The sequence below is a fragment of the Anabrus simplex genome, chromosome 2 (assembly GCF_040414725.1).
Source record: "Anabrus simplex isolate iqAnaSimp1 chromosome 2, ASM4041472v1, whole genome shotgun sequence".
Lineage (NCBI taxonomy): Eukaryota > Metazoa > Arthropoda > Insecta > Orthoptera > Tettigoniidae > Anabrus > Anabrus simplex.
Window position 1 is genome coordinate 616649285 of NC_090266.1, and position 24871 is coordinate 616674155.

The 24871-nt window shown below is 39.5% G+C and overlaps 1 protein-coding gene across 2 annotated transcripts in view; it reads left to right on the forward strand.

Annotated features, from left to right (window-relative positions):
* Positions 1-24871, forward strand: part of dop (microtubule-associated serine/threonine (MAST) protein kinase dop) — a 578024-nt gene that overhangs the window by 152094 nt on the left and 401059 nt on the right. For both annotated transcript variants that reach the window (XM_067141035.2, XM_068226223.1), the window contains exons 6-8: positions 18195-18358; positions 19381-19456; positions 19594-19824. In XM_067141035.2, coding sequence (XP_066997136.2) covers positions 18195-18358; positions 19381-19456; positions 19594-19824 — 471 coding nt within the window. The remainder of the gene's footprint in view (positions 1-18194; positions 18359-19380; positions 19457-19593; positions 19825-24871) is intronic.

Below are 24871 nucleotides of genomic sequence, written 5' to 3' on the forward strand. Positions count from 1 at the left end.
AAAGTTAAAAGAATGCAGTCACAATAATGTGAAGCCAGAATTGAAGATAAAATATGCCTGCTTGAAACCAGAAAAAATTGTGTGTAATTTTGTTGCTACTGGGCGAGTTGGCCGTGCGGTTAGGGTCGGGCAGCTGTGAGCTTGTATCCGGGAGATAATGGGTTCGAACCCCACTGTCGGCAGCCCTGAAGATGGTTTTCCGTGGTTTCCCATTTTCACACCAGGCAAATGCTGGGGCTGTACCTTAATGAAGGCCACGGCCACTTCCTTCCCACTCCTAGGCCTTTCCTGTCCCATCGTCGCCATAAGACGTATCTGTGTCTGTCGGACGTAAAGCAAATAGCAAAAAGAAAAAAAAAGTTTGTGCTGCATATTTTTATGTTATTACCAATATTGTATGTTCATTAGTAATTTTAATAGTAATACTTCCATTATTCATATGTAAATAAAATGTATTACTTCCTCTGTCCCAAAATAATAGTCGCATTCCGTCAACGAGCTTTTATTGTTAACAACGGCAATGTAATAGCAATTTAAGCACAGAACAGTGATGTTTGCTCTATCGCAGAGCATATAAACTGGTTTAGCAGTCTGGGACATATGCGCATGACCTTGGTAGGCGGTCGCATGAACCGAGGTGTTCAGATCACCGCAAACTATCGGTTAACTTATAAACAACAACTATCGGTGAATGCAGTGGTAGTGACATGAGTCAGATGCTTTGTGTGTACAATAGATGTCAATACGAAGTACGTACCGTTTACATATTGTACTTGCAGTGATAAAGTGCCATTGAAGAAATGGGAAGAGTGAAAAATATTGATGATGATCAGAGGAGGGCCATTTGTGAGCATTTACTTCGTGTAAGTAATAATGGCATCTTGCAAAGAGGTGTAATAAAGGAAAGTGCTTTGAAATTTGCCATTCATAGACAGTCCATGGAGCGCATATGGAAACAAGGTGAGAACTCCATAATGAATGACAACATTGTTGCTGATGTCTCCGCTAGAATGAAAGGGAGAGTCGGTAGAAAGAAGAAATGCATAGATCAGGATAGACTTAAAAACATTCCATTGCGTCAAAGAAAGGCTATCAGATATGTAGCTGTCGCTTTGGGTATGGCAAAATCAACAGTGCATCATAGAATCCAAGAAAAAGCTGTTCGACGACATTCATCAAGACTAAAACCAGCACTGAACTTCACAGGAGAACAGAAGTTTGCAATTTTGTTTGTCAACATTGGATCCAGCAATTTCGATACGCAGAGCAAGATTTCAGGACATGTTCGATCAGATTCATGTTGATGAAAAATGGTTTTACATGACTGCAGACAAAAGACGATTTTACCTTGCCGCTGAAGAACCCTATCCACATCGAACCTGTCAGAATAAATGCTTCATTACGAAGGTGATGTTTCTGGCAGCAGTGGCACGTCCCCATCCTGATTCAATGCGTAACCAGTACTTTGGTGGTAAACTTGGGGTATTTCCATTCATCGTCCAGGAACCAGCAAAACGCAGTAGCATAAATAGGCCTAGGGGGACACTGATTACAAAACGTATCCAATTCGTTACACAGGACGAATACAGAAAGATGCTCATCGAGAAAGTTCTTCCTGCTATCCAGTTAAAATGGCCTTCTTGGACAGCATCAAAACCCATCTACATACAACAGGATAATGCAAAACCACACATTGATCCATCTGATCCTGAGTTTAAAGCTGCCACTTCTAATACTGGTCTAACCATACAATTGTACTGTCAGCCTCCAAATAGCCCAGGTATGAATGTCCTAGATCTCGGCTTCTTCCATGCCATACAGTCTCTCCAGTATCAATAGGCAACATCCACAGTAGATGAACTTGTTACTGCTGTTGAAAAAGCCTTCAACGACCTTCCTGCTGAGACACTGAATAATGTTTTCCTGACCCTGCAGTAAGTTGGTTGAATGCATGAAGGTTTATGGAAAGAACTGTTACAACCTGCCTCACATGGGGAAACAGAAACTGCAACGACAGGGGTGTATACCTCTTGTTCTACAGTGTGATTCCAATATCGTCATATCAGCTCGTGGTGTCTTAGAACGTGTTGAGTGATCAGGTGCAGTTGTTAGTACTGTCAATAGCATCGGCTTGGTGTGGTGTATTAGTGTTATAAGTATATTCCTTTCTGTATTGTTTATTGTCAATCAATTACTTGCGAAAGAAATGTGACTATTATTTTGGGACAGAGAAAGTAACTTTTTTTTTTACGTCGCACCGACACAGATAGGTCTTATGGCGACAAAACATTTATTATTATCTGGCAGATCATTATTAAGTTGTATGTACTTTACTGTTCAAAATATCATATTTTCTATTTGATTAATCATTGTGTACAGGTGTGTGTTGGACAGCTAATGGGGGTGGAGGAGGCTGTTAAAAATTGCACAAATACCAAATTTTTGTCAGAGAAATGCAGTATTTTGGTCAGGGAAATTCGGTTTGACTTTCTCGCTGGGAACCCTGCTATATAATAACCAACTGGTCAAGCTGCAGGGAAGCCTTTCTGGACAGTAATAAAGAATCATTGGAGGGGAAGGAAAAAGGAACTGAATTTTGTTTTGAGTAAATCAGGTGAACTCATAATAGATCCCAGGGAATCACTGGATAGGTGGAAGGAATATTTTGAAAATCTCCTGGATGTAAAACGAAATCTTCTTGGTGACATTACGAACAACCCAGCTCATGGGGAGGAGGACAATTATGTTGATGAAATTACGCTTCAGGAAGCAGAAAGGATGGTAAATAAACTTCATGTCATAAAGCAGAAGGAATAGATGAAATTAGACCTGAAATGTTGAAAAATAGTGGAAAGGCAGGGATGAAATAGCTTCATAGAATATTAAGATTAGCATGGAGTATTAGTAAGTTACTTTCGGATTGGACAAAAGCTGTAATTGCACCTATCTATAAACAAGGGAACAGGAAGGATTGCAACAACTATCGAGGTTTTGCATTAATCAGTATACAATGCAAGGTGTTCAGTGGCATTTTGCAAGGACTGGTGCAGTTAGTGGTTGAGAGTAAGTTGGATGAAAACCAGTGTAGTTTCAGAACACAGAGGGGCTGTCAGGATCAGATTTTATGGTTATGGTTATGTTTTGTAGATCTAGAGAAGGCACATGACAGAATACTGAGGGAAATGATGTTTGCTGTACAGGGGGAGTATGGGAGTAAAGGTAGATTATTGAAATCAATCACAGGCATTTCTGTTACTTGTGCTGCAGTGAAAATGTATGGTAGAATGAGTTCTTGGTTCAGGGTACTTACAGGGATTAGACACGGCTGTAATCTTTCACTTTTGTTGTTCGTAGTTTACATGGATCATCTACTGAAAGATACTAAGTGGCAGGGAGGAATTCAGTTAGGTGAAAATGTAGTAAACAGTTTGGCCTTAATGGCAGATTGTGCTGGAAACCTGCAGTCTAATATCTTGGAACTCAAAAATAGGTGCAATGAGTATGGTATGAAAATTAGCCTTTCCAAGATTAAATTGATGTCAGTAGGTGAGAAATCCAAGAGAATTTGATGTCAGAATGCAGATACAAAGCTGGAGCAGGTAAATAATTTCAAGTATTTAAGATGTTTTTTCTCCCAGGATGGTAGTATAGTGAGATTGCAGTGAGCTCGCAGTTGCGATCAACAGTATTTTTTAAGAATGAGACAGCTGCTGGACGAAACTATATTTATATTTGTCTGTTTTCAGACAACTTTGCTTTACGGAGTGAAAGCTGGGTGGACTCAGGATATCTTATTCATAATCATAAGCTAGACCTGAAAGTAGCGAGAATGATTGCTGGTTCAAACAGGTGCAAACAATGGCAGGAGAGTACTTGGAATGAGGAGATAAAGGCTAAGTTAGAAATGAACTCGATGGATGAAGCTGTGCACATATACCAGCTTCAGTGGTGGGGTCATGTGTGGCGAATGGAGGAGGATAGGTTACCTAGGAGAATAATGGACTCTGTTATGCTGTTCAAGAGAAGTATAGGGAGACCAAGACAACGATGGTAAGACTTGGGTTTTAATGATTTAAAGATAAGAGATACAGAACTAAACGAGACCCCTAAATTAGTTACAAATAGAGGATTGTGGTGGTGGTTAGTAGATTCACAGAGGCTCGCAGACTGAATGCTGAAAAGCGTAACAGTCTATAATGATGTATGTATGTTTCATTTCTTCACTCTCCTGGCTATTCTCTTTTATCTTATCAGATCGAAGTCTTGCTTTTCACAGCATTAATCTTCATTACAAAATTTCTTATCCCCTCATTCCATAAATAAACTTGTGTTTATACTTCCTCTTCATTAATCTGTCCAAATTACAACGTTATCAAAAGAACAACATAGATTTTGCTTGCTCTCCCATCATCTGCTCTTTGACATCGGTTCTGACACAGCTTTCATAGTTGTGATACAATGCTTTTACCATTTGCATTGTTTCATTCCCAATTGGTGTCTCGATTAATTTTTTCCACACCACATGCCTTAGAACACTGTCGTATGCCTTTTTGTGTTCTAAGAAAGTCATTACCATGTCCTTTCCATATTACCAATACATTTCCGTCATTTGATGTAAATATTGGCTCAAATGTGAACCTAACTCTTCTGTATCCATACTGGTGTTTTGGTGTTCTGCAAGTTTTCCCTCTACTCTGTCTCTTATTTGTATGAGGGGTCATGGTCACTCCTCTGTAGTTTTCTCACTTTGTCCTGTCTCCTTTCTTAAACACTGAAATAATGACCCCTTTGTCCACTCCTTTGGAATAGTCTTTTCTCTTGCTCCTGCTTCTGTTATAAGACCGAGCTCGATAGCTGCAGTCGCTTAAGTGCGGTCAGTATCCAGTAATCAGGAGATCGTGGGTTCGAACCCCACTGTCGGCAGCCCTGAAGATGGTTTTCCGTGGTTTCCCATTTTAACACCAGGCAAATGCTGGGACTGTACCTTAAGGCAACAGCCGCTTCCTTCCCATTCCTAGGCCTTTCCTATCCCATCGTCGCCACAAGACATATCTGTGTCGTGCGACGTAAAGCAAAAAAAAAGCTTCTGTTATAATTTGTATAGCGATCTCAACACCTCCAGCTGGTTTGCCTCGTCTCATCCTTTTAGTGGTCCACTCTATGTGCCACGGACATTGACTCCAGTACTTGGACTTCTCCCTCTTTTACAAGGGTAATTTATAATTATGTTGTAAGCTGCTCGAAGTGTCTTTCCCATCTCTCTAATCTATCCCTTGTTCATTTTTAATAAAGCTAAGACTTTTTTCACCTGGGTTTTTCTTGGTTTTTTTCTCCACTTGAACAAGGGCTTTTTGCTTCCTGTTACATCTTGTAGAGATTCAGTGAATTTTTGCCAGCATTTGTCTTTTTCTTCTTGAAATATTTGAAGCATTCCTTCTTGGAGTTCCTGTATTCTGTCTTACATTCTGTTGTTCCTTCTCTCAACCATTTTTTCCAAGCTTGTTTCTTTCATTGTACTGCAACTCTTACCCTGTTATTCCAGCAGAGCATTTCTTGATTGATCTTCCTTCGTGATATTCTTTCAGAGCTCTTTTCTGCAGATTCCACCATGACTGTTTTAAAGCAGGCCCATTCTTCTCCCATCCTTCTTATTTATTCCTTTGCTAATCTTATTTTAGTGTGTGCCTTACTCTTCTTTTATTTATTTCTCCTTTAATTTGTGCACCTTTAGCTTTGTCTGTCTCATCTCAGTCATCTTTTGTATTTTTTCCATCTCTAACTTTGCTAATACAACTTGGTGATCTCCTTCAAAAGATTCATTTGGGAGGGCTGTTACATCAACCAACATTTTTCTACTCCATTTCTGGACCAAAATGTAATCTATCAGGGTTTTATTTTGTTATCCCATCTGTACCTTGTTATCTTCTGACTTTTTTTTTCTCTCCTCAAAACCCTGTGTTACCAAGTAAACTCATTTCCTCTACAAAAGTCCATCAGAATAACTCCTGCCTTGTTTTTCTTCCCATATCCAAATGATCCTTTAATCTCTTCATCTCCTTTCCTTCCTTGACTTACTTGTGCATTCATGTCTCCTATGATCACAACTTGTTTGTCTCGTATATGGCTTTCCAGATTTTCAAGGTGTTCCTCTAGATCTGTAACTGTATTTCCTGATTTCCTGTTTGTGGAGCATACCCTTGAATTGTATCTATTATACCATTTTCAAGTCTCAGTCTGATTAATCTCATTTTAATCACTGTCATACCTTCCCCCTATGCCTTGTCTAATTATGAAACCTACATCATTTCTGGGTTCTCTTTCTTCACTATAATATACACTGACTTAGCAAATGTCATGGGATAGTCACCTAAAAGCCTGTGGGGTCTCCTCTGGTCCTGCGAACTGCAGTGAGACGCCGTGGAAGTGAGTCGACAAGTCCCTGGTAGTCCTCTGGACGCAGCTGACACCAAATTGTTTGCAGAGCGGCCGCCAGTGCTGGTCTGTTCATGGGTGCAGGATCCATGCACGGAGCCTGCGTTTCAGGATATCCCAGATATGCTCGATAGGGTTCATATCGGGGCTCCTGGGTAGCCATGGCAGTCGTTGGACCTCCGCTGCATGTTCCTGGAGCGATGTGGCAGCACGTTATCATCTTGAAACACCGCAAAACCGTCTGGGCGCTGGAAGGCCAAAAACAGGTGGAGGTGGTCTCCGAGCAGCTCAACATACCGCGTACCATTCAAAGTCTCTTCCAGAACAACTAGGGGGCCCATTCCATACCTGGAAAATGCACCCCAGACCATAACAGACACTAGCGCCCTGGACCACACTTTCGAGGTAGGCGGGATCCATCGCTTCATGTGGTCTGTGTCATACACGGTGCCTCCCATCGGCATGGTGCAGTTGAAATCGTGATTCGTCCGACCCTATCATGTTACGCCATTGTTCCAGTGTCCATCCCTGGTGACTGGGGACAAATGCGCGTCATTGTGCCCGATGACGTTGGGTTAACAGTGGCACCCGTGTGCGGCGCCAGCTCCCATACCCGATAGAACCCATGCCTACAGATTGTCCACTGGGAGATGTGTCTAGCACGGCCTGTGTTGAATTGAGCCGTGATTTGTTGCACGGTTGCCCGTCTGTCACTATTGACAATCCGCCTCAATATGTCGCCGGTCACGGTCATCGAGGGTGGCTGGACGGCCGGTCGTTCGTCTGTTGTGGACGGTGACACCCGCATTCAACCATTCATGATACACCCTGGACACGGTTGATCGTGTGAAGCCGAATTCCCGCACCACTTCCGAAATCGCACTTCCCATCCGTCGGGCACCGACCACCATACCCCGTTCGAATGGTGTCAGCTCACGACGACGTTCCATGTTACACCTGTCACATGCACAGCCACTGCTCACAAGGTCTCCTATACAACTACCGCTGGTACAGGGGGAGTGTGTGCCCTTTTTTCTTCAGTTTCCTCTCAACCTTTCCTTTCCATTTGGTCTGACTTATTTCCAGTAATGCAATATCTTTGTTAATAATAAAATCTACTATTTCTTCCTCTTGTCCTTTTAGTGTCACTACATTGCTGGTCCCTAATTTGAATGTATTCGGTTGCCCATTTCTCACAGTTCTCTCAGCATCACAAAAACTGTGAGTCACATGTGGCATTGTCCTAGCGTTTCTGAGGCTTCAGTACCTTATTATCTAGGCTTTGATTACAATGGGTTTGCCACTCCCAAAGGCATTTTAAGGCTACTGCCAACGAAAAATTGTAGGCCGATCCTAACATGGAGAACAAACACCTATATTAGCTGCTTCTCAACAGATCCTACTGTTGATACGGGGTTTCAGCTGCATTTCCTCTGTTGAGGGCCCATTTCCCTTCTATAAATACTCCTCTATCCATAGCCATGGGTCCTTATAGTGGGTCAGGTAATTTACCGCTGCCCAACACTTGGTGTGGAGACGCTAACTATAATATAGTTTGAAATTGTGGCTGGGAAATAATTGACAATTTTTAAGCTCTTTGACACATCCTACATAAGTTTGACACATCTATTGAACGACGAGAATTCAACACTCCCCAGAACAATTTTAAATCCATTCTAAGATTTGGGCAGTGTTGTAACTGTGTGTAATTATTACATGCACCTTCTTCCTTTGAGAATCAAAGATATCTTCTATGACTCCTCAGTTTTCAAGTATCTTATGGGAGAATTATATGAAAAATATTTCAGGGTCTATGCATATTAAATCAAAATTTATTTTTGTTTAAAGGTAGATGTAGGTGAAATTTTCAGAAAAAAGTGATTCTTTCTTTGCTTTAAGAAATACTACTGTATGTAGTTTCAAGATTATTATTTCAAAGTTTCATTTCTATATTCCAATTCTAAATGTGCGAATCAAATTAAATACATAGGAGAGTTAAGGTGCTATGCGTCACATTTCACTGTCACTCAACTGGAATATGTGTATATCTTGCCTCTCTGACGGTTCTCTGGTAGGATTTTTTTTTATCTGTTGTATTAGGAGGCAGTAGTCAACATGTCAGATGAATGTTTCCTGTTCCCTTTCATTGAGAATATACACAGTTCAAAAAATTAGGGGAATATGTTTTTCAACGTATGCCATGGTCCACAAAACAATACCTCACACCCAGGTATATTACCAACTAAACTTTTATTCTTTACCGTTGAAGTACACCAAAGAGCATCGATGGATTCGCGTTCATTTTCAGAACACAAACGGAAATATCCAAATAGGGGTGAAAACAAAGTGATAACAGTCCTGCAGGGTGGATTTTTATCACAGTTGGAGAGCTTCAGTATGGTGCATGTCCTCCATGAGCATTTATCACAGCTTGGCTCCTACGTGACATGCTTCATATAAGTCAAGGGAGGTCACGTTGCGGTATCAGGTCCCATTCTTCAATGAGAGTCTGTGGTGGAACAGGATGCCCACAAACACTTTTGTCCAGCCTGTCCCACACATGCTCGATGGGATTAACGTCGGGACTCACTGCTGGCCCTTCAATCTCTTGAATGCCCAGTTCTCGCAAGACAGCTCTGGTGATGCGCGCTACATGAGCCCTGTCATTGTCATGCATGAGTACGAATTCAGGGCCAACAACCGCATGCAGCAACCAACACATGCTGTAGCAGTATTTGCTCGATGTACCCCACAGCGGTAAGATTACCATGGACGACGACAAGATCCGCACAGCCATCAATGCTGATGCCGCCCCACATCATCACAGAACCTTGTCTGAATCGTTCGCCTTCCTGGACAACATTTGGCGTGTACTGCTCACCACGGCAACTCCATACACGTTGATATCCATCACACTGTGTCAGGGGAAATCTGAACTCGTCTGTGAACAACACAGGTTTCCATTGGCGAAGTTGCCATTTGACATGGGTGCGGGCAAACAGAAGGCTAGCTGCGCGATGTGGCTGTTTTAAATGCGGCACTCAAACAGGATGTCTGAGTCGTGAGGACACTTCTCCTAACCTGTTCCCTACTGTCTGGTCAGACACCGTGACTCCATTGACCCTCCAGAGGTCTTGTTGCAGTTCTCTGGCAGTTGCTGAACGCCGCCGCAATGCACTGATGGTCAGATATCGGTCATCCTGTGAGGTTGTCATGCATCTACGTCCTTGTCCAACCCTGCTCGTGAACTGTCCTGTCTCATTGTAGCGATTCCACAAGCGTTGAATAACTGACGAAGAGACATTGAGATCCACAGCAACACGTCGAAAAGTCCATCCTTCCTGGATCAAAGTGATGGCCCTTGCGACTTGAACCTTGTTAAGATGTCTCATGGGATGTGCTGGTTTACATACAATATGACCACAGTAGTCTGTGTACCTCACAACGACACATGGACGCACCACTATTCACTTCATTTTGAGGGGTCACCTGACAGTTTAATGCATGGCTACACCTACAGATGGAGTATAACTTCGATTTGACATACCCTGAGTAGCTAAGGTCTCAAGGTATGCTGTACGACCATTGGAACCCCATCTACCAAATTAACGTTCCCATACCAGACGTTTCAAAACGTGTTCCCCTAATTTTTTGAACTGTGTATAATGTGATAAACATGAGTTGTTTGTGAGAATTGTTTGTTTTGCATAATATATTTTTTAATCTATATATATAAAATAAGAGTTTTGTCTGTACATTGCTCAGAGTTTGAAAAGAATGGTATTTCTGTATCGGTCATGACCACAGTAACAAGAAAATGCATTTTTTACTTTTCCGTAATTTCTGTCTGTCTGTCTGTCTGTCTGTATGTATGTATGTATGTATGTACACGCATCACGAGAAAACGGCTGAAGAGAATTTAATGAAAATCGGAATGTAAAGTTGGATGATGAACCACTACAATCTAGGCTATAAATTATTTTAATCACGCTGAGTGAAATGGTAGTTTAGGGGAAGGCCTGAAATTTATTTCTCAGATATTTGTTATTAGTGGTCGTGTCTTAATGAAAATCGCTAGACAAAGATGGGAAATAAGTCGCTACAATATAGGCTATACACGCTGAGAAAAATGGTAGTTTAGGGGAAGGCCTAAAGTTTAATTGTCAAATATTTATTTTATTAGTGGTCGTATCTTCACAAAAATTGGTATGCAAAGTCGGGGAATAGGTCGTTATAATCTAGACTGTCAATGTTATTCGCACTGAGTGAAATGATAGTTTAGGGGAAGGCTTGAAATGTAATCTATATATATAAAATAAGAGTTTTGTCTGTACATTGCTCAGAATTTGAAAATAATGGTATTTCTGTATCGGCCATGACCACAGTAACAAGAAAATGCATTTTTTACTTTTCCGTAATTTATTTCTGTCTGTCTGTCTGTCTGTCTGTACATGCATCACGAGAAAACGGCTGAAGAGAATTTAATGAAAATCGGAATGTAAAGTTGGGTGATGAGCCGCTACAATCTAGGCTATAAATTATTTTAATCACGCTGAGTGAAATGGTAGTTTAGGGGAAGGCCTGAAATTTAATTCTCAAATATTTATGTTATTAGTGGTCGTGTCTTAATGAAAATCGCTAGACAAAGATGGGAAATAAGTCGCTACAATATAGGCTATACACGCTGAGAAAAATGGTAGTTTAGGGGAAGGCCTAAAATTTAATTGTCAAATATTTATTTTATTAGTGGTCGTATCTTCACGAAAATTGGTATGCAAAGTTGGGGAATAGGTCGCTATAATCTAGACTGTCAATAATGTTATTCGCACTGAGTGAAATGATAGTTTAGGGGAAGGCTTGAAATGTAATCTATATATAAAATAAGTGTTTTGCCTGTGCATTGCTCAGGATTTGAAATGAATGATATTTCTGTATCTGTCATGTCGACAGTAACAAGGAAATGCATTTTTTACTTTTCCGTAATTTCTGTCTGTCTGTCTGTCTGTGTCTGTCTGTCTGTCTGTTTGTATGTATGTACTCGCATCAATAGAAAACGTCTGAAGAGAATTTAATGAAAATAGGTATGTGATGTCGGGTGATGATCCACTGCAATCTAGGCTACAAATTATTTTCTTCACGTTGAGTGAAATGGTAATTTAGGAGAAGGCCTGAAATGTAATTCTCAAATAAGTTATTTATGTTATTAGTGGTCGTATCGATAAATACTACAAAAATAACGTAACTTTAGTTATGTCGTAAGTTAGTAGTAGTTATGTAAGAAGTTATTAAATTTCCGATCACTTATGTCTTATACATTGTTACCGTACCGCATATAATCAGAGATATTCATGAATTTGGATTTTTTTTACTAAGTCCATATCAGCGCCGAGTCACGAGAAAATGGGTGAACAGAATTTAGTGAAAATCGGTATGTAAAGTCTGAGAATACAGAACTACAGTCTACGATATCAATAATTTTGTAAGACACCCTAATATCACAGAGTCGAAAGAAAACTAATGTGAAGGCCTGCAATATAGAAAGCTCATAAACATTATCAACAATAACATTACATTGACCATTGTTTGTTGTGATGTGCTTTTTGTCTTCTGTTTTCTCTCATCCCCGATAGATAGGATTACTGCAGCGTACCGAGGTTTTCTTAATTTGCTTGACGTCGCACCGACACAGGTAGGTCTTATGGCGACGATGGGATAGGAAATGAAGAGTGGTGTGAAGGAAGCGGCTTTGGCTTTAAGGTACAGCCTGGTGTGAAAATGGGAAACCACGGAATACCACCTTCAGGGTTGCCGGCAGTGGGGTTCGAATCCACTATCTCCCGGATGCAAGATCACAGCTGCGCGCCGCCAACCACACGGGCAACTCGCCTGGTCGTACCGACTGTAACAGCCTGCCTGTATATTGGCAGGAAGTAGCTGGGGAGTGCATTCCATGCCATTCCTCTGGTTCATACATTTTCTGATATATCTGGTACGTAACACACTGGTTCATCATAGTATTCGAGCTATTCAATCCCTACTCTGAGGCACCGATTGGAATGAGTAGTGTGCATATTTAACGGAACAATGACACTGGAGTGTTCACGGCAGTCTGCGACCTGGTTATTCCGGCTCTGGAACTTTGGACTCTTAGATCGGCACTGTAGTACTGTTCATTGAAAGTGAAAAAGTGTGCGGTTTTTCATTTGATCGAGTATTTTATATGATAACATTGCTTTCAATCGCTACATTCCTACTGACGTTTTTGTAATGACCTATGTTGAATTCAGTTAGGAAAACCACCAAGTCGGTCTTTCTGAGAATCCCGTTGCGAAGCAAGGGTACATCAGCTAGTTTGTAATATAGTTTTATCATGTATTTTAATATAAATATGGGGAGAATTACTGCTAGAGTATTTAAACAGTTGAAGATAAATTGTGTTCAGCATGTAAATACAGTAAATTTTTATTAACAGTGCATTCACAAACAAATAAAGAAATAAATTGGTGAGGTTATTTTACCAGATAGAAACAAGGAGAGAAGTTGTAATAGTTGTTTCAAACTAATAGACATCGAAATACGTAGTGCAGCAATTCATAATACAGGGTCTTTATTTATGCTTCGCAAGGACTTTCTCGCTCGACCTTGGCCGCCGATGACAGGCTGCTACCAGCCGTTGGCGCGCGCGGTTTCAGGCACTTCCTGCAGTTGCTGAGAGCTGAGCTCCAAGATAGTAGGGTGTTCAATGAAGCTACTTTGTACTGTATGTCTTATTGTATAGTGTTTTATTGTGAATTTGTATAGTGCTGTAATGTATGTGAAATATTTGTTACGTGAACATGTATATCTGCACAATACTTATATTAAGTGCAGAAAATCGTGCGTTAGGACAAGACAAAGGTTTCGACCAAAAGTTCCAGGGAGACCCATTCCTATCAATCGGACAATAAAAATAGACGTAAAGGTCGTTATCTCCTTACTGAAGTGTGTTTGGTACGAGGATCATAAGTAAAAAGGGGCCGATGACCTTCGATGTTAGGCCCCTTAAAACAACAAACAACAACAACAACAACAACATAAGTAAAAACCTGTGGCCCCCTCGTAGCCCAGATTTAACGGCATGTGATTTTTATTTATTTGGAATGTTTAAAAAAAACTGGTTTATGGAAACAACCCTCACACACTAGATGAACTTAAAGACAATATAAGAGCTGCAATTGCATCCATCAGTGCTGAAGAACTTGATAGGGTAACCGAAAACTTCATTAGGAGATGCCAATTATGTTTGGCAGCGCATGGGGAACATTCTCAGCATAAACTCTAAAAATGGTGAGTGAAATGCATGATAAATGCATGATAATGCATGATAATGATTTTGAGCATAAACTGTAAACATGAGGAATAAAATGCATGATAATGATTTTGAGCACTGTATTCTGTCGTACATACGCACTCGTGGTAGCCGGCAACTGAAACGTCACTGGGAGCCAAGGTTGAGCAAGAAAGTCCTTGCCAAGCATAAATTAAGACCCTGTACTTGCACAGCAATTCATTATACTTGCACAAGTGTCAGTTCTGGTTCACAATGTATGACATTTGATGATGAGAAAGAAAGGCTTGGCATTTTTAGTACTCTACATATAGTTAAACTTTTAACAATGTTCCTCATAATTTACATTTTTTTCACATTAAAGGTGCTGTTTCTCCAAACCTACTGCATTTAGAGCAATGAAACTTGGGAGTTTTATTGAGAATGTTAATGTGCATGATTCTATGCAACAGATTAATACAGAAATTAGGATATGGATAAGGACATTCTATATAAATATGTGACAAAAATATCATAAAAAAAGAAACCCAGGCATTCTGAAGAAATTGCACCATAATATTTTGAATACCAGGATGTGAATAATTTTGATTTTATTTTAAAATGTTCAAAATTGTCATAAAAATCCACCACAATATCAAATATAGTTCTGAAAAATGTGCATACAATATTTCAGCTGAATACATTGATAAGTGTAGAAGCTTACTTACTTACTTATCCGGCGCTACAGCCCTGTGTGAGCCTTGGCCTCTTCTACGATAGTCCGCCATCTACTTCGATCCTGAGCGGCTGGTCTCCATGGGCAGATGTTCATTGCCCTCAAGTCAGCTTCAACTTCATCACTCCATCTATTACGGGGCCTTCCTTGTCGCTGTCTTTTGTCTACTAGGGATTTAACTACTTTTCTTGGCATTCGATCTTCCTCCATTCTTTCCACATGGCCAAGCCATCGCAGTCTCTGTGCCTTAATAAATCTAACTATATCCTCCTGGTCTAATATGTTTTGTATTTCAGCATTCGTCCTTATCCTCCAACCATTCTGGTCTTGAATTGGGCCATATATTCGTCTAATAATCTTTCTTTCAAATATCTTTAATTCATTTGCGTCATCATCTAAAAGGTTCCAGGCTTCTGAGCCATATGTCACTACAGGTCTAATAAGGGTCTTATATATTTTGAATTTTGTAAGTTTAGACAATAGACGAGATTTAAATAATGTAAGATTACCATAATAGGCCCTGTTTCCAGCGATTATTCTACGATGTATCTCCTCACTTATTCTATTATTATTTGTCAACATGGTTCCCAAATACTCAAAACTTCGTACATTCTCAAAATGATGGCCGTTTATTGTCAGATTATCTTGACTTCTTCTGCCCTCTATAACAGTCGCATGCATATACTTAGATTTACTGTCATTCACCTCCAATCCCATCCGTTTTCCTGCTTCCTCCATTTCAAGAAACATTTCCTTCAAATATCTATCATTCCTGGCCATTAACACTACATCATCTGCATATGCACAAATTTGTTTAGATTTATATACAATATTTCCTGTATCCATTATTTTTTCAAGGACTTAGTTAATTGCCAGATTAAACAAAGTAGCTGAGAGTGCGTCACCTTGTCTGACTCCTGTAGTAAGAGCAAACTCATTTCCAATTCTTCCATCCACCATCACCTTTGCCCTTACTTCTCCTAAAGTGATTCTGAACATCCTAATCAGTTTCTGTGGTATTCCTATTGTCTCCATGTATTCATATAGCTTATCCTTGTATATACTGTCAAATGCTTGTCTAAAATCTACAAACAACATATGTAGATCTATATTATGCTCGTAGCATTTTTCCATCGTTTGACGTACCACAAATATTTGATCTACTGTGCTCTTATTTCGCCTGAAGCCGCACTGTACTTCATCCAATCTTTCTTCAGCATATGGAGTCAGATATTGTAATAGGATATTTGAAACTACTTTATAGATGATATTCAGTAGTGTGATTCCCCTATAATTAGTGCATTCATACTTATTTCCCTTCTTATATATTGGGAAAATTACTCCTGTATTCCACTCATCAGGTATCCGTTCCTCCTCCCAAATCTTAATAATCAGTTCATGTATCTCTCCTAGCATTTCTTTGCTACTATTTTTAATCAGTTCACTTGTTATTCCGTCTTCTCCTGCTGCTTTATGGTTATTTAATTTTGCAATAGCATTTTCTACATCTTTCAATGTGGGGGCATTTATCCATTGTTCTGGTCCATTCTGCTCCATATACCGTTCACTTTTTTCCACATCTTCTCTTTCCTTGTTAAGGAGCCCTCGGAAATATTCGGTCCATCTTTCACTTATTTCCTCTTCATTCTGTAATAGCTTACCTTCTTTATTCTTACAGCCATTCAATCTTGGCTTATACCCTTTCCTGAGATAATTAATTTCACTATATAGAATTCCTTTGTCCTCTTCTGTAACCTTTGTGTCTCCATACTCTCTAGTTTCTTGTTAATCATCTCTCTTTTCTTCTTCTTACAGATGTTATTAGCTTCACGTCTGCATTTCTCATAATTTTCCCTATTTGACCTTGTATCTCTCTGTAACATTTTTGCTCTTGCTGCATTCTTCTTTCCAATCGCTTCCTCACACTCCATATCGAACCAAATATTTCTTTTCTTTTTGGCTATACCCAGTGTTTCTTGTGCTGCATTTTGTATGCACTTTTGAACTTTTGCCCACCTTTCCTCTATTCCAGAAACTTGTCCAATCGTCTGTAAAGTATTATTCATTTTTTACTGGAATTCTTGTTTTCCTTCTGGTTGTTGTAGTTTTTCCAAATTCCATTTCTTTCTTTCCGTAGGTTGTCTCCTCTGTCCTATTGCCAATTTTTGCCTCACTATTGCTTTTACTAAATAATGATCAGAATCACAGTTTGGCCCTCTGCATGTCCTTACGTCAATAATTGATGCTGCATGCCTCGTTGTCACTAGTACATGATCTATTTGATTTACCACATTGTTTCCTGGCATCTTCCACGTTTCTTTATGTATTTTCTTATGATCAAAGCAGGTGCTTTTAATTATAAGACCACTCGTAGTTGCAAACTGTCCCAAGTAAAAACCATTCTCATTTGATTCATCATGTAGTGTATATTTCCCGGCTATTAGTCTCATACACTCTTCCTTTCCCACTTTGGCATTAAAATCTCCTAAAATAATAGTCATGTCATATCTTGGTCCCTCTTCAACGGTTTGTACTAACTCATCATAAAATTGTTCCTTCCTTTCCTCATCTGTATCTTCGATTGGTGCATGTGCTGTTATAACAGTTATGTTCCTTAACTTCCCCTTAATCCGAAGCTTACATATTCTATCTGAGATCGGTTCAAATCCTATTACACTCTTCTTCAATTTCCCATGTACTATAAATCCCGTACAGAACTGTCCTGTTCTTTCTTCCGGCCCACTGTAATAGAGGTTATAATCTTTCTTTTCAATACATCCTTGCCCTTTCCATCTTATTTCCTGAATCGCTACTAAGTCGTATCCAAATCTTTTTGTTTCATTTACAATTTCTTGCATTTTTCCCGGTTTCAACATTGTTCTTACATTCCATGTTGCCATGTTTATATCCGCTTTCCTTACTCGTGTCCTTTTCCTAAGCTTTTGTCGTCTTCGATTTCCATCCGGTTTTCTCATAGAAGTCTTCTGAACAATGCTTTTTTTTATAAGGTGAGGCCGTTAACCCCACGCTCAACCCTATCCACTGGCTGGGGACATTGATTTTGGAGCATCCTACTCCTAGACAGATTGTCTTCACCACGACTAAGGAGTCCCGTCTACCCCGTCTTACGTCCTCAACTAATTAACCCCAGTGAGGATGGGTTGCCTCATCCGCCTTTTCTACCATTCCGAAGGTCTCCTTCTCTGCTGGATCCGCCGTTAAGGTCTTCACCCGTAACCCTGGGCAAGGGTTCCACGTTATACCCCGTGGGACTGGGTCCCCACCTGAACTTAGCCATCCTTTTACACCGGCCTACTGGAGTAGAGGATGCCCACCCCCGCAACGTGGATGCGCCAGGCAGGAGTTACTCAAGTGGAGAATAGGGAAGGTGGCCCTATCTCCCTTGAGTCAGGTTAATGGTTGTGTATGGTACCACAACCAAAGGCAAGTGTAGAAGCTACCTACTTTTATATTCAGTAACTTTTTTTCCCGCTACATCCTCCCTTAAGAATGTTGTTGTGGAATACTATGCCCTAGATCAAGTATCACAGAAAGAAGCTTAGAATGGCTGCAAGTTATAAAGTTATGGAATTATTGAAGTAATTTCTCTATAAAATTTGCCCTCAGAATGACCTTGGTTATTGTTACTCCTTAGTATCTCTCAAACTTTTGAAAAATTTATTTTATCTAAACAAATATGTCTTGTTTTTCTCATTTTAGTCCCAGTGTTCCAGTCAGGAACGCTTGCACCAGTTACCAAACTTACCCACATCAGACGAACTACAAATGTTAACCTCCCATTTTTCATCTAATGATAGTAATCCAAGCCTGGAAGAGGATGGAAGAAGGTCACCATTCTACCGCCCTAGATCCCGTAGTCTCAGGTAAGTATGATCTAGGCCTATTAAAATTTTAGGTGTTAGTTCATAGAAAGCTATTGAAATGGCTTCTATTAATCCTTGAGTTTTGATATGGAATTATGAACATTAAATTTGGAGAAGCCTTTCATATTTATATCAAATATATTTTTTGCCACTTGGTTTCATTTCCTCTCTATCTCTGGAGTACACTGGATAAGAGTTTTGCATTTTTGATCAAATGTGTAAATTATTTTATATTGAAATGTTTCTCTGTGTTTAGTCTGAAAGCTTAGTAGTTCCTTTCAGTTGCTGTTGGAGGTGGTGGAGTGGGACTAGAAGTACAGTATATAAAACCCATCTTAATATGATAAATCAAGAATAATACACTACATCCTTAAAGGCTCGTGGTTGCTGAGTTTTAGGATTTCTGAATGTCCAGTAACTGTTGAATGGACCTCTCATTTTCTTTCCTTACAACATTAATGTATCCTTGAATAATGGCTGAGTGTTAACCAGACCAGACTGATACAATATTTTATTTTAAAGGAGGATGTATTAAGCTGGGTGGAAAGCTGTGGTAGAATGCAAGTCCTGACTCTTATATTGTTTAAAGAACAAAGAACATCATCATTATGTTATTTTCCTCTGTATGAATCCTTTTCAGAATTACAGATACTTGAGTAATAATGGTTGTGTAAATTTTCCTCATAAATCATCATTTATTAATATAATATAGATAATTGACTTAACTAACAGAATTTCAGAATACCAAGCAAATTGTCTGTGCAGTTTAGGCTGTGTAGTTGTTAGCTTGCATTCGGGAGATGTTAGGTTTGAACCCCACTGTCAGCAGCCATGAAGAAATGCTGGGGTCTGTACCTTAACTAAGACCATGGTCATTGCCTTCCCAGTCTTAGCCCTGTCCTATCCTATTGTTGCTGTAAGACTTGTCTTGATTTGGTGCAACGTAAAACCAGTAGAGAAAAGAACTTGCATACTTATTTCTCTGGCTGTGTTAAAGGCCATTTTCTTTTATCCTTTTGCAGCAGTCCGAGCCGATCTCCAGTTGTAGATGATGAGATTGTAATGATGAACACGCTTTATAAAGAGAGATTTCCCAAGGTAATTGTATTTCCAAAATTAGAATATTTATTAAGTTGTGGTGTAGCTTGAAAAGAGCAGTAAAATGTTTTCAAATTTCTTCTAAAATTGTGTATGTTACCTAGAAACCTTGTGTCATAGTTCTTGGTCATTTTTAGGCAACCCAGCAAATGGAAGAACGATTAAAAAGCTTCATTGCTGACAACAAGTCATTGGATGGAAAGGACGATGTGGAAGGCATTGCTAAAGACTGTCTACCAATTATTAGATTTGTTCATCATCAAATCATTGAGTTGGCTAGAGACTGTCTTCAGAAATCTGAAGAGAAACTTGTTACTAGTAGATATTTTTATGAAATGACTGAGAATTTGGAGAAACTACTTACTGAGGTAAAGTACTTAAGTTTAAATAAAAGTGTGAAACCCATTCTCTCTCTCTCTCTCTCTCTCTCTCTCTCTCTCTCTCTAAAGAAATACACTGATTGGCAAATGAAGTGGACCATTTCAATATTTTTTAATGCTATATTTACTTGAAACCTTTTTTTTTTATTACACAGCACATTACATATTCTGCGTCTGTATGCATAATTCACATTGTCAAAGGTCAATGTTAAGTTCTTTTTACAATATTTTATGCCTTTTTTAAAAAAAGTGGGAAGTTTTTGCATTTTCAGTGAATTTCACTGAAATTTTAGTTCATGATTTTGCAGCTGAACATTCTCTTGCTGTCACTGACCACTTCCCTCACACTAGTATTGTGTGTTTTCACCCCTGGTGGCCATGACAGATTCCATGCAGTGCGGCATGATGCCCACAAAGTCCTGGATCATTTCCGGGAGGGTATGCACATCCACTCCTTCAATAGTGCTGGACTCATTTTATTCAGGGTGTCATAATTTCAACTTGGGACATTTTGCCCAAGCATATTCCATAGGTGCTCTGTAGGATTGAGGTCTGGGATACGTACTGGCCTGTTCAGAGTTTGTATCTCCGTGTTGTAAATTAACTCTGACACGTTAAGCAACATGGAGGTAGGTGCTGTCATTCATCAGTTTGAAGTTTTCATCAGTGGGTGGAGCAAAAGGGATTACATGTTCTGCTAATACCCCCTCAGTATATCAGTGTACATTCAGAGTACCTCTATCAATGATGAAAGCTTCGTTCGTACCTCGAAGCTGATACCACCCCAAACCATGATGGAGCCCCTAGCCACCTCCAAACGGCATCTCCTCTGGGATATTGCAGGACAAATAACGCTCCCCAATCTTCCTCCATACTCTTTACCATGAGGTGATTGAAGAAAAAATCAGGACTCATCATTGGAGAGCACTATTGACCACGGATCCTCAGTCCAGTTCCAGTATTGACACACACATTCTAACTGCGCTGCTCGATGCTCGGGAGTAAGCTGCACTCCAGTGGTGGGTCTTCTTGACCTCAAATTGGCTTCCAGAAATCTTCATCTTACAGTCCTCTCACTTACATCAACGTTTCTTCCTTAAGGTTATTTCCGGTTTGGACCCCAGTAGTATGGGCGATCTTGCAAGACCTGAAGGACCAGAAACCTGTCATCCCTAACAGTTGTAGACCTCTGACAGCCTAATCCCTGTCATATCTGATGGGTACCGAGTTTATGGAATAGTTGCAGAGCATACTGGACACTTCCAAGTGATGCACCAATCTCACCAGTGGCATAATAGACTCTTTGTCCATCCTTAACGTGATAGCTCTCGCAGCGTCTTCTTGGCTAGTGGTGTAGTAGGCATCTTCACTCAAGAAATGTGATGAAAGGAATGGAGAGATTTTGTTGCTTGTGATAAAATTTATTCTGCACATTAATAATCTGTCAATAGCTTCCGTTCCGATATCACAAAAGCTTTTCAAACTTAAAGGGTTTTATTGCCCACAGATCAGTAAAATCAGCACTATCTAGAGTTGAAAAGTCTCTCATGAAGTGGCATTTATGATCTTTGATTTCTAAAATTGTTAAATACGTGTTTCTTAGCCCATAAAATCTGTCTGAACGGAAACAGTTAATGACTATGAAGACAAATCACCTAACGCAGAACAGTTCAAGTTACATATACAGACAGACAGACAGACAGACAGACAGACAGACAGACAGACAGACAGACAGACAGACAGACAGACAGACAGACAGACATTTGTTTCTTTCCAATAATGCAGAGCAATGTTTCTCATTTTGAGGTTTATAGTAGTAGTGATTTTATTCATTGATAAGTTGGTGTTTGTTTCCAATTCATGTTTTTACAAAGTTACCCACTTTTATTATAGTTTGCTGCACAAGCTAGGAAGTTTGGGATCATAAAAAGCAATTGGAAGTGTGCTCTTTATTAACAATCCACAGCCTGTTTCTAGTCATTTGACCGGGTCAGGAATAGAATGAATGAAGCCCCATCCTCCTCATGGGGGAAGTTGTATTAATAATTCATTAAAAAAAAAAAAAGAAAAAAAAAAGGAAGAACAGCAAGTAGATGGTTAGATCAAGCAAAGAAGATTACTGACCTACCTCTCTTCAGACTATATGAAGAAAAGTTGAAGACCGCTCAGAATGGAGACATTTCATCAAGTTTGCAACACAGAAATGGTAAAGTAAATGCGGTCATGATGCTCAGCAATGAGCAGAAGGACTAATGATGAATGACATGGATGTGGTTAGAGAAGTGATCCAAACAATAGAGAATAAGCAGGTTCAGGTTATTGAAAGAGAATGGGTGGCATGCAGGGCTGCTACAATAGAAACAGCAAGGGAATGCCTCAGAACAACCTTGTGTGTAAAGAAGGGGAGAAAGCGAACATCTCGGTGCAGTGATGATGTGAGGGCAGGTTGTAAACATGAAAAGAAAGATGTATCAGAAATGGCTTCAAAAACACAGGGAATTATATGTAGATAAAGGAAACTGATTGAAACAAATAATTGTGAATGAGGAAGTCTTGGGAAGATTTTGGTAATAACCCAGAAAGGCTAGATCAAGCAGCAGATAAAATTTCTTGGACATTAATGAAGAATCTTAGAAACGAAGGGAAAAAGGTAATTAATAGTGTTTTTGGTAAATCAGTTGAACTCATAATAGATTCCAGAGAATCACTGGACAGGTGGAAGAAATATTTTTAAAATCTTCTCAACATTAAAAAAAAATTCTTTTGACAGTATGAACAACTGAGCTCAAGTGGAGGAGGACGATGATGTTGGTGAAATTACGCTTGAGGAAGTAGAAAGGATGGTAAATAAAATCCATTGTTGTAAAGCAGCATGAATAGGTGAAATTAGACCTGAAATGGGAAGACAGGGATGAAATGGCTTCACAGAGCAATAATATTAGCATGGAAGTAAGGTACTTTCTGATTGGGCAAAAGCAGTAAGCGTAGGAACAGAGAGGATTGCAACAACTATCGAGGTATCTCATTAATCAGTATCCCAGGCAAGGTGTTCACTGGTTTTTATGAAGGGAGTGTGCGATCAGTGGTTAAGAGTAAGTTGAATGAAAACCATTGTTTCAGTTTGCGCCAGGTAATTGAAAAATGCTACGAGAGGAATAGACAGTTCTGTGGCTTGGTTCTAAAAGGGCCAATGTCAAAAAACCTGTTTTTGAGCTATGAGCATTTGAAGTTTTGCTTATATTTTTCCAATTGTTTTTTTCAACAACTAACTTTAAATAACTTTATACTTTCTTTGTGGAAGTCCCCTTATTAAACGCTAATATTTTCTATCGTATTCTTTAAAAATTGCCAGGTCTCTAATCTTTATTGGTAATCTAACATTATTGGCAAGGGCTTATTTAATAAAACGTTAACTGTTCGTTTAGTACTTAACAGAGACATTGGCCCTTTTAACATGTTGCAAGCCAGGATAAAACGCATTTGTATCAGTTAATATCTCAATTTTGATAAAAAATGACATTGGCCCTTTTAGAACCAAGCCACACAGTTATGTTTAGTAGATCTAGAGAAGAGAAGGCATATGACAGAGTACCAAGGGAAAAGATGTTGACCATAGAGATTATGGATTGAGGGTGGATTATTAAAAGCAATCAGAGGCATTTGTTATGACAGTTGGGATGCAATGAGAATTGATGGTAGAACGAGTTCTTGGTACAAGGTACTTAAAGGGGTTGGTTCGTTTGTTTTCATGGATCATTTATTGAATGGCCAGGAATGAGTAATATTAATGAATCAGGTCAGGAAATATCCTTCTACCATATGTGACAGTACATAGTGCAACCTGCGACTGTCTGGCCGAGAATTAGGTGGCCAGTACCTAACCTGACAACTTTTGGATGAACCAATGGATATGGGCAGAAGAGTTCCCCTTAGGAGGTTTGATGAAACCTTTTTGCAGGAAATGACACTTGATTCCATCAACGAACTGCTGCCTTGCAGATATGGCAGGGGACTGCTAAAGGTTAAGAGAGAAAAACTCCGACAGAAAAATTCTTGTAATCTACAAATTTTATTTTCATATTGATGTTATACACAAATACAATGAGAAGAAGGCTTCCACCTAATCAATACTTATTTATTAAATTAAAACTACAGGCCCGGTTTCGACCTTTCTAGGTCATCTTCAGGTGGTCACACAATCACATATAACATATCGTGCAATCATAAAACATTACTAGATCTAACAAAGAATGTCATATGACGATAACATGTCAAATTATTCTCATGATTGGGGGCAATCGTCGAATTGAAAACTTGGTATTCACTGTTTCTTCATGAATAACATACATAAAAACACATTCATAAAAGTTTGGATTGTTCATAGGCATGAGTTTTTCTGAAATTCTGAATTAATGTCGTATGACATTCTTTGTTAGATCTTGACTTACTTGACTTATTTCCTGTATCTCCTAAGTGGAGCATAGGGCATCAACGAACTTCCGCCACCGGACTCTGTTCTGCGCCATCGTCCTGATCTCTGTCCAGGTCTTTCCTCCTTTCTCCATCCCTTCTGCTATTACACTCCTCCTCCATGTGTTTCTTGGTCTGCCTCTTCTCCTGCTACCTTGTGGGTTCCATTCCAGGGCTTGTCTTGCTATGTTGTCTTTATCTCGCCGTAATGTATGCCCGATCCACTTCCATTTCCTACAACGCATCTCAATATCAATGGGTGTTTGATGGTTTTTTTTCCATAGTTCTTCATTGGAGATTACTTGTGGCCACCATATCCTCAGGATATTCCTCAAACTTCTGTTCACAAATGTTTGAAGTCTGCTAATCAGTTGTTTGTTAGTTTTCCATGTTTCACACCCATAGAGCAGTACTGACTTGACATTTGTATTTAAGATGCGTAGTTTGGTATAGGTGTCAAGTTCCTTAGATTTCCAGATTGGTCTCAGCATTACAAATGCTCCTTTGGCCTTATTTATTCTATTTCCTATATCCTCTATAGTTCCTCCCTCAGGGGTGACTATAC